Source organism: Mytilus trossulus, unplaced genomic scaffold, assembly GCF_036588685.1.
Source record: "Mytilus trossulus isolate FHL-02 unplaced genomic scaffold, PNRI_Mtr1.1.1.hap1 h1tg000233l__unscaffolded, whole genome shotgun sequence".
NCBI lineage: Eukaryota > Metazoa > Mollusca > Bivalvia > Mytilida > Mytilidae > Mytilus > Mytilus trossulus.
In genome coordinates this window covers 780,613-793,839 of record NW_026963314.1, presented here as the reverse complement: position 1 = coordinate 793,839, position 13,227 = coordinate 780,613, and the positions used below count along the sequence as shown (strand labels likewise).

General features: G+C 32.0%; 2 protein-coding genes across 2 annotated transcripts; one reads left to right on the top strand and one right to left on the bottom strand.

The window, feature by feature from the left end:
* Nucleotides 1–6,610: 6,610 nt before the first annotated feature.
* LOC134701159 (uncharacterized) lies at nucleotides 6,611–10,269 on the bottom strand. Its single transcript, XM_063562302.1, has 2 exons — nucleotides 10,048–10,269; nucleotides 6,611–8,669 (listed from the first exon to the last, which is right to left on the bottom strand). The coding sequence occupies exons 1-2, from the start codon at nucleotides 10,267–10,269 to the stop codon at nucleotides 7,176–7,178; spliced, it is 1,716 nt and encodes a 571-aa protein (XP_063418372.1). The 3' UTR covers nucleotides 6,611–7,175.
* A 1,317-nt stretch (nucleotides 10,270–11,586) lies between these two features.
* LOC134701158 (uncharacterized) lies at nucleotides 11,587–12,429 on the top strand. Its single transcript, XM_063562301.1, has one exon. The coding sequence runs from the start codon at nucleotides 11,587–11,589 to the stop codon at nucleotides 12,427–12,429; it is 843 nt and encodes a 280-aa protein (XP_063418371.1).
* Nucleotides 12,430–13,227: the final 798 nt, after the last annotated feature.

The window sequence follows — 13,227 nt, the reverse complement described above, 5'->3', positions numbered from 1 at the left end:
CGTCTAATCCTTTTTTTTATGGCAAATGTTTAGGGAACAAACATTAAACTTGAAAAGGCAGTCGGTTAAAGAGCTCTTAAGAGCTCATGTTCTTTGTTATTATGTATATATGAAACCCGACTTTAAATAAAGATTACTTTACTTTACTTTACTTTACTTTAGGGGTTATGCTATTTTTCCTGAAAAAAAAATATTCTGATTCCCAAATTGATGAATAAAAAATCTGTTCAAGCATAGGACAAACAAAATATTTTGAATCCAGATCTTTACCAAAAATGATTTTATCTTTCAGATATGCAAAATAAATTCAACTTTTATATATATCTAAAAAATATTAAAACTTCCCAAACCGCACATGTCAGTCTGTACACGGTATTTTTTTAGGTGATAATAAGGCCGTATTTGCCCATTTGTTATGATAAAACTTAATACTAGTGTTCAATTTTGTCTAAATAATTTTAATTGATAGCGTAAAGTGCTTCAGTAATAAAAATCTGACTCGAATAGAAAAACATTTGTATTTCTGATGATCTTGTTTCACCTCAGTTTTGTACTATTAAATTCAGAGTCGGTTTTAAGTCATTTCTTGCATATAATTTTTTTGTTACATGTACATGATGTACATTTGTAGCTTACTTTTCAAGTTCTTATATGACAGCAAAATAAAATTGAGAATGGAAATGGGAAATACAAGCATGTCAAAAATTTGCTTTCGAGTAATGCTTAATCATGTCATAGTTGTTTTCAAGAAGACACATTTGGTATCAGACAATAACTTGAGTATAAGTTAATGGATCTCCATGAAATTTTTCTAGGAGGTTCAATACACAAAAGGAAGATTAAAATTGATTCTAAGGTTAAAGTGCAACATAATTGGGGGTATTTTTTCTTCTTCAAAATTTTGAGTTTTTCTCCTACTGATTTGGGAGGAGATGCACTCAAAATAGGGTGTTTTAAATAATTTATCTGTAATTTGTGTATTTTTCTTATGATATGTACTTCTTGATAATGCCGATGTGAGTATCATGATAAAGAAAATATATTTGGAAAGTATATATTCACAATACATGCGTCAGTGCGATGCAAAAGGATCTTCTTTCCCTTTAATTCCAAATATTGCACATGATTTTTATTTCTCACAGAAGATTTGGTAAATAAAACACTTGTCATCGTTTGACACTTTCAGTAATAAAAATTTAGTAACCTGTTTTATAAATGTTTCACTGATTGTGTAAAAAATTTAACAGAAAATGTACAAAACACTTGATAAAATTGCATTATCTGCAGAATTATCGATAACTTTCCTCACAATACATTCACAAGGACATATAACTAACATATTGCATTGAAGGATCTAGGGGGGAGTTTTTATTCATACATACATGTTTACTGGCATGGCTGGTGCTGTTTCAAGTTGTCTTCTTTTTCCATTTCTTGAGAAGTATTTGTTTAACCTGTTCAGCCACTAAGTGTTACAATTCTTATATAGACATAACACATAAATAGTGACCAAAAAGGTACTGCTTTCACATGAGAAAAGCTATAAAAAAATGTACAATATTTTTGTAGGACTTACTATCATATGAAATTAAGGAGATATGTAGTTAGAGACTTCTGCTGAATAGAAATATGTGGATTCACCTGATACCTGTTTTCAAATTAGTCCGCTATTGAAGTTTAAAGGATCCCAAATTAAAATATGTTTGATTTCAACTGACATAAAAAAGTTGGTGTTTTTACATGGTTAATTTACATATGTGGTCGGATCAGGCGATGCGTGGCGACACATTTTATTGCCTTTAGTTTTGTACTTTTTTTTGGTTTTGGTCATTAAAATAAATTTGTAGTTCTGTTTTGAAGTTGCTAACATAAGAATACCAAAATTGCACCTAAACTGTCAGTTTTTTTACCCACTTTTTTTATGTACCAGACAAAAGTTTATTCTGTGTTTATTTTGTAGACTTTCCTTGTTTACAATATAGTTACACCAATTAAGTTTTGAGTGTATGTAGAGTCATTGAAAAATGGGTTTGAAATTACATCCAAACAATCAATGATACTGTAATGAGGTCAGTACCCAAATTCAATACATCATTACATGTATGGTTAATTTCACATCCGTAAAAATGAGATATAAACAGAGATTTTGTTTTATTTCTTCAAATATTTCGAACAATTAACATTATTTCATGCTTTAACTATTACGTTTTGAAGAAAAGGATGCTGGTAACAAATTTAATTTGCTCATTTTAAAAAGATGATAATAAGATAACTTCACATGGTGAAAGAAAACTTGTGAGATTTTTGCAGTTTTTTTTGGTTGAAAAGGTGCAATTTGGTTACTGAGTACAATTGTGTACTGTGATGTTATATAACCATAAGTGTGTATTGCTAAATAGTTTGAAATGTGAACATGATATACAAATGTAGTGATAAAAGAGTGAAAATGTTTTGATTTGACAGGTTTAAACTGATGCATAAAATATGCAGGCGACTATTCTGCTGTAGCTAGAATTTTAGGATGTACCCCAAACACTTCCAAGTAACATGCCCTGTATATACCTATCAAAGTCATGATATTCTCATGGGTTATCATAAGAACTCCATCTTCCCATAAAATCCAAATTTGGACAATATGGGAGCATACATTATATACAGTAGTCAGTTCTAAATGTACTACTCAGACTCAAGTCTCCTTTTATGATTAAACTTGAGAGAGAGAAAACAAAACAGTATCCATCTCCTGGGACTGTATACATATGTAAGGTGTGATATAATCAATAAAATTTGAATGATTTTTTGAGAGTTTGCCAAAGGAAGTACAGAATTAGAAGATTGTGAATAATTTGAATATTTTTTTATGTTTTAAACTTTTAAGTTTTAAATTAGTCTGTGGGCTACCATAGGTTGTTAAGTTTTGAATTAGTCTGTAGGCTACCATAGGATCCAGAGGGGGGACTCCCCCTTTTCTTGGGAAACATTGTTGACTACATAAAGAATAACTGAAGCATGACTAGAGCGCCCCGTCAGCAGGCCCTCCTTATGAAAAATCGGACCACAGACACTTGATTCTGTGTCAATGTGGGGGTTTACTTTCCATACCAGTACAGTAAACCCCACATAATTTGACAGAACCAAGTGCCTTTGCACCGAAGTTTTATAAAACAAATCCGAAATGTATTGCCTGCAGAGGTTTTTTCTGTGTTCCCATGGCTGGACGGAACTTTTACGCTAAATATGTTATCGTTTACTATGATTTTGTGACTTTTAAATGAAGTACCTGTGATTATGTAGGTTATTTGTTTTGACCTCACTGATAATGGAATGTTGAAGTAGACGAAACGTGACGTCAGATGTTGTTGTCCGAACTTCGGTAATGTCCGTGGTACAATAAAATTTAAATAAGCTACACAAGTTACCAAAATTTCTGAATTCTTGTTTTATCAAACAAATAAAAATTCATGTTGTATTTAACATCGAAATTATTCCGATCTGTCCCGTTTTTTTAAGATCGCGTTAAAACGTTAAATTCGGCCGCCATTAAAAAAAATAATCGTAAAGATTTTACGAGAGTGACGAAACTTTTCAGATGGGTCGTGTAGAGAGAGTTATCGTTCTTTTTTCCAAAACGATGCTTCTACCATAAGTGCCAGCTAAAGCTAGCATATTAATTATTTGTACACGTCTGTATATGTGGTTATGTCGTTAAATTATGGGCGCATCATCTTATATCATGTGGTTCGTTCGGTTTTTTTTTTCATTATATGATGTCGAAATATCGTTATATGATGTGCTTTCATCGTTGTTATGGTCAATGAACATGAATATTTGATTCTAAATTTCATTTTCAGATGGGAAGCAAAAAAATGTATTTCATTAAAAATAAGGGAAATAATAAAACAAACTATGAAATAAAAAAATATGTTTGTCTTGAGCACAAGGAACACACGTGCTCCTGCACACACTATAGATGAAGAATCAGTGCCTAACTATTCTGATTAAAATTCAATATATGTCTGAAACTTAACTTAATTGTTGGTGTGCATACTAATATTTCATCGTATTTTCTCTATATCAATGAATAATCGTTTTCTGAATGAACATGTATGAGGGAACGGTTCCGATTACATGGATTAGTTGAAAGTCAAAACATCGATTAAAACACAGTGTTTGATGTCAAATGTGCTATTTTTAATTAATTAAAAATATATAATTGGCGACTGGGAATAAAAGAAATAGACTTTATTATTTATACTATTCGAATTATTTCGGTTCTTAACATACAGCTAATGATACAACTTGTTATGAATTTTATAACATAACAATGCATTTTGATTGGTTCTTTTATATACTTGTGATTTAAAGAATTTCAAGTTTTTCATTCTGCCGTCGATAGCCGAAAACTAGTGTTGTGTTTTCCGTTAAAAGTTCATCCTGTGAGGCATGGCAACTTCTTTTGATTTATTTGAGCTTTGAAACTTTTGTATCTTTATTTTTCGTAAGTACTTATTTTGTTGACTAATTTTCCTTTTGTGTTTTAATTTTTGTATCAAGTCGTTTGTTGGCAAGAATTTATACAAATTTGTTTTAAGTTACCCTGTCTTACACAGGAGGCTTACCATGCTTAACACGAAATAAAGCTAGAAAAAATTATAAACCGTTAAGTGAATTTGATTTTGATCAGGACGTACTCGATGTTTCGGATCCAACTTCTGACATTTTTGATCACGAAACTTCACCTGACGATGAAGTAGATTGGTTGGAACATCGGATCCACAATTTAGAGATAAGTATTTCGGAAAAAGAAAGAAAACTTGAAAAATCTGATTTTGAAAAACAAGGGGCTATCCCTAAAACGCGTTTAAAAAATAGGGAGTCGTGTAAACTAATTGATCCGGTCAAGGAGAAAGGTGCAGGTGAGAAGTCGAACAATCCGCACAAGCCACAGTCGAGTGCACCTAAAGTGAAATCTACTGTAATACCCGGTAAAAAAACTAAGTCAGCGAAAACAAGGGACTCCAAGGAATCCAAAAGTGTTAAAAGGAAGGGTGAGATCAATTTAGAAAAATTAAGAAAAAAGGAAAGTGTTGACAAAATTAGTAGAGAAACAATTATCAGATATTTTAAAAAAGAATAATTTAAGAGGGAATGCCACGAAACATCAAGCTTGGGCCTGAAACTTGAAAAAAAATTTCCCTTGTTTTTCTATTCTAAATTTACCATCTTATTTGTACTAATCAGTTTTTTGGCATTTGAATAATTTAAAGTCACATTTATTAATGATTTCAGAAGTTTCCATGGAAACGGCTTATAATACCAAAATAAACTCATTTTCTATGATTTTCATGTATATTTTATTTGCATTTTCTACTACTGAACACATTTCAATTTATAAGTAGAGTAATGTAATATAAACAAAGTTTCTAAACTAACATACTTTAGAAAAAATAGTTTTGGTTATTGGGTTGCTATGGTAACCAATATTTGAGACATTTTTGAAAATAACAAAATTCTAAAATAGCCCTCTTACATAAAATTGAATATTTCAACTCTGCAACAAAATAGGCAAAAAATGTATGTTGCATACAAATGACCAAGAGTATCTTTATCAAAATAAAAAATAAAAAAGAGAAGCCTTTTTATAAAAATATTGGGAAAATCGTGTTAAAAAATCACATTTTTGCTTAATTTTCATTTTTACAAATTTTGAATGCTTAAGCTAAATTCATTTGCAGAATAATCTTTTTTATAGGATTAGTTGTAATAGAAAGAAAATAACTTGCATAAAAAAGACAATATAGCTGAAAAAGTCCTTAGCAACCAGTTTTACACCATAGCAACCCCCCCCCCTTTTTCAATAAAAATGCAAACAATTTTTTTTTGTTGCATTCAAACTTTTTACAAAAAAAGAAACATGATAAATGATTTAATTGAAAAATAATTTCTCCCTAGCAACCATCTATACAGTTGTATGCCTTAGCAACAAATTCAGTTCCATAACAACTATATTAAAAATAATGTTTTTGTCTTGGAAGAAAATGGTAATGTATTGCAAAAAACATAACACATTTGCCTAAGATCTACATTAAAACATAGCAACCTGTTTTTTGTATACAACATTAAAAATTTGTGTCCATAACAGTGGTTACATAAGATTTAAGCTGCTTCAGATCAAAATCTAGACATCTGTTAACCTTTCCTACATTTTCCATGCACATTCAAGAACTTTATGACTTAAAATAAGAACCACATAAAAAGCCAAAACTCGTCTTTTTATCTGTATTTGAAAGTTTTAATTCAATCAAAATCTTATACATGTCCATTTTTTTAACTGCACTTGCATATGTTGGAGTTTTATCAACAAATGTGTATAGAGCATAACACTGAGAAGAAATAGTCACAAATTTTCTAATGCATTAGCGTCTCAGGGGCGGATGCAGGAATTTTCGAAAGGGGGGGTGTTACCCAGGGCAAATGGGGGGAGGGGGGGGTGTGCAAAACATATGTCCCTATACAAATGCATTGATCGGCAGAAATAAAGGGGGGGGGCGCACCCCCGGAACCCCCCCTCTGGATCCGCCACTGCGTCTATAATCAAAATATGTTTTTCTATTCTACAGACAACAGTTATCTTACATTAATGAACATTTTTGAATTTCCTATATTTTTTATAGTAAAATTATAAAGGATACAAGAAAACTACAAGATTGTTTTACATTGTCTTATCGGGGCCTTTTATAGCTGACTATGCGGTATGGGTTTTGCTCATTGTTGAAGGCCGTACGGTGACCTAAAGTTGCTAAAATTTGAGTCATTTTGGTCTTTTGTGGATAGTTGTCTCATTGGCAATCATACCACATCTTCTTTTGTATATACACATCATATATGTGTGTGCATTATTAAAGGTGTATAATTTTTCATGAATGAAATCTTGAAACTCTTTATTTAAGTGAATAATAAAGTCAAAAGGGGCTATTGCTCCACCAGCAAACATCAATCTAGACAATGTCATTTATTTTGATGAGATTAAGTCAAAGTAAACTTGATTTATCATTCAACTTTTAGACAGATGAACAGAACTACAGTATATATGTATCTTTTGATGTATATATATGGTATTTGCCTAAAATCTTGAATAACTTCTTAATCTGAAAAATACATGTATCAATATACTATTAATTCATATTTATTGTCAGGCTTCTGGCATCAATTATATTGTTTTCATACTCTTCAGCAACAAAGTCTTCACTTTCATAACTGTTTTGTGCTGATTTTCTTTTTTCTAGTGATAGTCTGCTGAAAAAGCTCGAAATCTGTGATGGAGTCAGGAATAAATCTTGAGAAAACCTTCTCTTCCCATTTTTTTTTATTGTTCTCATCATAACTGATACCTCCTCGGGGTCATACTTATGTCCTGTCATTTCCCCCTTTTGGAACATTTTTTTCAAAAACCCAATCTGTTCACTGGAAAATCTCTTAACAGAACGTTTGTTTTTTAAGGCCCATCCTCTAACTAAGGTAGAACATTCAGCTGAAGGATTAACTGAGCTTCTTACAAGCATAGATTGCTTGGTATCTATTTGCCTAACATACTCGACCTTAGATTTGTCTGACAGGGATTTCAGTTCTGTCTTGCATTGATGGTCACCTTTATCAAGATGGTTACTCAAATTTCCATATCTCATGAAAGTGAGGAGGCAATGCGGTTCCGGACAGGTGAAGATGAAAGAGCTATTGTCTGCAATTTGAGTATTGGTATCATTGTTGTTGCTCATTCTGTTGGATACAGCAGGATTTATATCTTCAGTACATGCAGTAGCAGCTATTGGTTTAGGAACCTTTACAACGTCATCTGTAGAATTTGATTTCAGAATTGTAACAGATGGGAAATTGTCATAGATATGAGCAGATGTGTTTAGGATCTTTACGCCATTTCCAATCTGGTATTGCTTAAAAGCCAATACATAATCAGCATGATATTGAAAATTGTTTAAAGTTGTAATATCTTTAATTTTCACTGCCTTTTTTACAATAATTCCACATGGTGGTGTTGCTGTAACAACTTGAACATTCTTAATGTTAGATTTGATGACAGCACTCAAAAATTCATTTGAAGTAGTGACATTATTCCCTTCATTTACATAATTTCTAATGGACCCTTTGATATGTGCAGCTCTCCTATCACATATACTTCTTCCACCTTGTGGGTCAGCGAAATCCACTTGTACAACCTTTAAAGCACTCACTTCATTCAGAAGAGGAATACAAAAAATTGCCTCCACACTATGAAAGCAACCAGCATTGTCTGATCTTATAAATGCTTTGGTCAAATTTTGGTTTTTCTCTTTTAATTTTAACACGGAATCTTTCAAAACTGCATTGGATGTTACAGCATCCTGACTGGCATTGTCAAATATATGGACAATAGTGTGACTGTGTAAAACACTATCAATTATGTATGTGCCAACTGTTATGTGCCAATTCATTCCTCTTTTGGCAAGCCACTTTGATTGTGATTCCCTGTACATCATGGGAAGAAGCTTCATTGCCCAATCCCTCTCTATAACTACTTCCCCATCTGATAAATTCTCTATAACATGACTTCGAGCTCTATCTTGATTAACTGATCTCAGTAAGTGCTTTTTCCATTCTTCCAACGCCTTTACACTCTGAAAATTTTTTTACATATACAGTCATTTGAATATAAGGTCATTGCTAGAAAATATAAACATTAGTTCTGCTTGTTCACATTTCGAAATCGTGCAGAAAAAATATTGCTAACGAAGAATACTACTTTCTCTAAAGGTAATATTATACAAGATAAATATTTAAAACAATTAAATTAAGATCTGCTCTCAAAAAATTATACCACCTGGTTGCTCATTATTATAAAAATATTACAAATTATTTCTGACATTTGGTTTTTGGTGGAATTATGTTGTTTTCATTATTTTCATTTTTTGTGTTAGATGTTGATAGCTGTTATCCTCTGATTTTCTGAGTATTTGTTTATGAAATGAATAGATGTTTTTGACATCAGATAATAATTTAATTTTGGATGTAACACGTCTTCTGATTGGTTGATGTTATTTTGTTATGAGCCCATAGACATAATTTAGTCATGTGACCATGACGTCATCAACGTTTTTTCATGGTTTTCTACGGTTTAAAATGGAATTTAGAATTAAATTATAAGAAATGACTAATATTTTTTCTGTCTATTCGAAATGACATAAAAAAACTGTGGTGTACACTGTTAAATAACCCGCTACGCTCGTTATTCAGTGTGCACCAAATTTTTTATGTTATTTCTTCATAGACAGAAAAAATACTACAGTTATTCCTTTAATAAACCTAAGCTTTATGAGGCAAAAGTGGGGGAAATTAAGAGATATAATGGTATTGAATTAAATGTTTTGAGGACGTTCCAGTAGTTTTACTGTCCCTAATTTAGTAGCAGTGACATGTAGGTACACAGATATTTTCTAATGCAAACCAAATACATAATTCAATTTCAATCATTATTTTAGTGTAAAAGTTTCATTAAAGAAAGTCAGCTATTTTAGTTACAGTAACAAGAAGATAGAAAGTTTACATTTACTATTATCCAATCAGAATCATCTATACCAATAATTGCATTAGAATATCCATAAGACACCAACCGATGTCAGATATAAGATTTATTTGACAATGGATAATTGTCTGATTTCTGATTTATTCCCCAAACAGAGAAATGTAAAATACTTATTGCATCCTTGGATCAAATAAAATAGTATATGTAGTTTCAGTTACTTATATATATATATATAAAAAAAAATGTGTTAGCAAAGTACTGGCATGACTGGTAGGGGTTTTACTTCTTCCTTTGGTATTTTTTAACCTTGAATCTATGGGAGCAACATTCAGACTTTAACACTGCTTCATGATTTGCATGCTGACGTCATATAGCAGATTTAAAACTGAACCAAATATTTTCATACTAAGGCAAAGAACTTAAATTCCCAAATTTGGTTTTCGTAAACATAAATGTTGACATTTTCTAAATACCTGAGACAAAGAATATTGAATGTCATCTTTCTGGTCTTCACTTTCAAACTCCACTTCTCCTGCAGCCTGTTTGATTCCTTCAATTACATGATACAAATCATTACAATTTGCACATGCAGCATCATGGGAGTGTGAACATGCTACACTGTACTCTCCACTGTCAGAGGAGAGAGCAAACTGACAACAATGGTCTGGTATATCAGTTTCAAGTGATATATGCATCTGAAATGAAAATATTTTTTTTTTATCAACAAGTAAATATGTCTATTTTTTATCAAGTAAATATGCCTTACTATTTAGAATTTAGTTTTCTCATTTTTGATTTAGTTGATTCTAGTGAAATTGCTCAAGATAGTTCTACTAGTGAGAATGATGTTTCTTTGCATATACGTAAACGTAAAAACAAATCTTTGAAAAAGAACAGTTCAAAAGTTCCTTTACAATATTCTGATTCCGATTCGGAAGACAGTATTTATGTCCCGAAGGTTAAATCGGCTAAGGCCAAAAAGTCGGGTAGCTCAAGGGTGACAAAACACAAGTCAAGAGTAATATCAGAGTCATCTGATAGTTCTGATTCTGATTCATTCGAGTCTAGTACTGATGATGATACTTCTAGTACATCAGGTAAAGATTCGTCATGTAAAAAAAAATCACTTAAAAAGCGAAAGGTTAAATCTGCTATAGTTGCTAAAGCAAGCGATGACGTGCAGTATCCACAAACTTCGCCCAATACTACACTTCCGTACGAATATATAAATAAATCTGTTTCATTTCAAGATTTAGATTTAAAGCTGATTGTTGCAGGGGAATTAGAAATAATTGGGTCAAGCAAAGTTAAAGCTAACGAGAGAAATACTAGATTGTCTCTTTTGAAAAAAAATGTATATTACAGTTCCATTTATCAGTGGAAATCTTTACTCGACTTCTACGCTGCATTTTTGAGACAAATTGAAATGGGTGTTAAAACCTGGAAAGATACTCCTGATAATTTGGAAGTTCCTCTTTTGTCTAAATATGTTAATCAAGAGTTCGATAAGAAGCATTCTTTTGGGGCCAAAAAAGAGACTAAGACACATACTTTATGGTATTGTTCGTTATTTCAGAAAAATAAATGTTCAAAAACATCACCACATAAAATTCTGATTAGAGGTGTAGAACGTGAGGTTAATCATTTTTGTGCCACTTGTTATAGATTAGACAAAATTAAAAGTCATCATCCTGAATGTTCTTCCTCATGTCCTCATCATAATGAATGACTTAATCAACATGTTCTGTTACCTAATTTTCAAAAGACATTATGGGGTTCTAGACATTCACTTAAATGTAATCTTTGTTGTAAAAGTAATTTGGGTATAGATGATATGCAAAATTTTGTATCTATTCATAACATTTTTAAAAAATCTGGATTGTACAATTTTCAAGGTTGTAGAATTCCAATTTACTCTAAAATTAATATTCTTTTTTTGAGAAGTTTGTTACAGAATTATAGTGACGCTCAGGTTTGTGACTTTTTGGAGTATGGATGGCCGGTGGGTCACGATGGGAGCCCGTTCAGGTCATCTTTTTTTCCGTAATCATTCGGGGGCTATTGATTTTCCAGATGATATTGCTAAATATTTGAAAAAAGAAAGTTCGTATAAAGCTATTGTTGGACCATTTAAGGCAAATCCGTTTAGCTGTCCTTCAGCTTTATCTCCTTTAAATTCCGTTCCTAAAAAGGATTCAATAGAACGCAGGGTTATTGTTGATTTGAGCTTTCCAGAGGGCGAGGCGGTTAATTTTGGTATTTCCAAAGATCGTTATTTAGGCGATGAGATTTCAGTTTCGTATCCCACGGTTGATGATTTTATTAGGTTAATTAAGAGGAAAGGTCAAGATTGCAGAATGTTTAAGAGGGACCTGAAACGGGATTATAGACAATTTGTCGTTGACCCCGGTGATATCCATCTCCTAGGTTACAAATGGAGAGGCCACTTGTATTACGATCGTGTATTAACAATGGGGTTGAGATCTGCGGCATATATATGTATGCGAACAACAAATGCTATTGCATTTATGTGTCAAAACCTGGGTATAGATATTTTGAACTATTTAGATGATTTGGTTGGATGTGATAGTCCTTCCAGCAGTGATGATGCTTATTGCAAATTGGGTCTTATTTTACAGAATTGTGGCATTGAAGAATCATTTGAGAAAGCTTGTCCGCCTAGTACAAAAATGATGTTTATTGGCATTTTATTTGATTCTGAGAACATGACAATTTCTATTGATACTCAAAGATTGTCAGAGATTCTGCAGTTAGTTTCTAATTGGCTTTGTAACACAAATTGTACAAAGAGAGAACTACAATCATTGCTGGGAAAATTAAATTTTGTATCTTAATGTGTGCGTTCTGGCCGAATTTTTGTGTCAAGGCTGTTAAATTGGTTAAGAGATTTCCCCAAAAATAGGAAAATATTAATTCCAACTGATTTCAAACGTGACTTATTCTGGTGGCAGAAATTTTTGCCCAGTTATAATGGAATTTCTATGATTTTATCAGATGAATTTGCAAACCCTGATCAATTGTTTTCTGTTGATGCATGTTTGAAAGGATGTGGCGGATGGATGAACGGAAGATATTTTCAATGTTCAATTACGGAGTTTTTTTTAGATCAAAACCTGCATATAAATTTGTTGGAGATGTTGACGAGTGTAGTAGCCTTGAAATTATGGGGTAAACATTTCACAAATTGAAAGGTGATTATTTATTGCGATAATATGGTATCAGTACGTATTTTGAATACAGGCGCCACCAGAAATGAGTTTCTGTAGTCGTGTTTGCGGGAAGTTTGTTGGATTGCAGCTGTACATAATTTTGAGTTAAAAGCTATACATATTTCAGGTTGCGATAACCGTTTACCAGTTCTTTTGTCTAGATGGGATTTTGATTATAAATTTCAGTTAGACTTTTACGAAAGATCAAAAGGCATGTCCCTATTTAGAGATTTGATTCCTGAAGAATTGTTTCAGTTTGAACATATTTGGTAATTGTTTATCCGTGTTTTTGTAGATTTCGCAAATTTAAAACCTATAGAGTTGTTCTACAATTTTGTTATGTTAAAGAATACACATCCATGTTGGTATTATGTGCCAGTGTTTTGCAAAAGTTAGTGATCTGTGTAAAAAGGGTTAAAGACA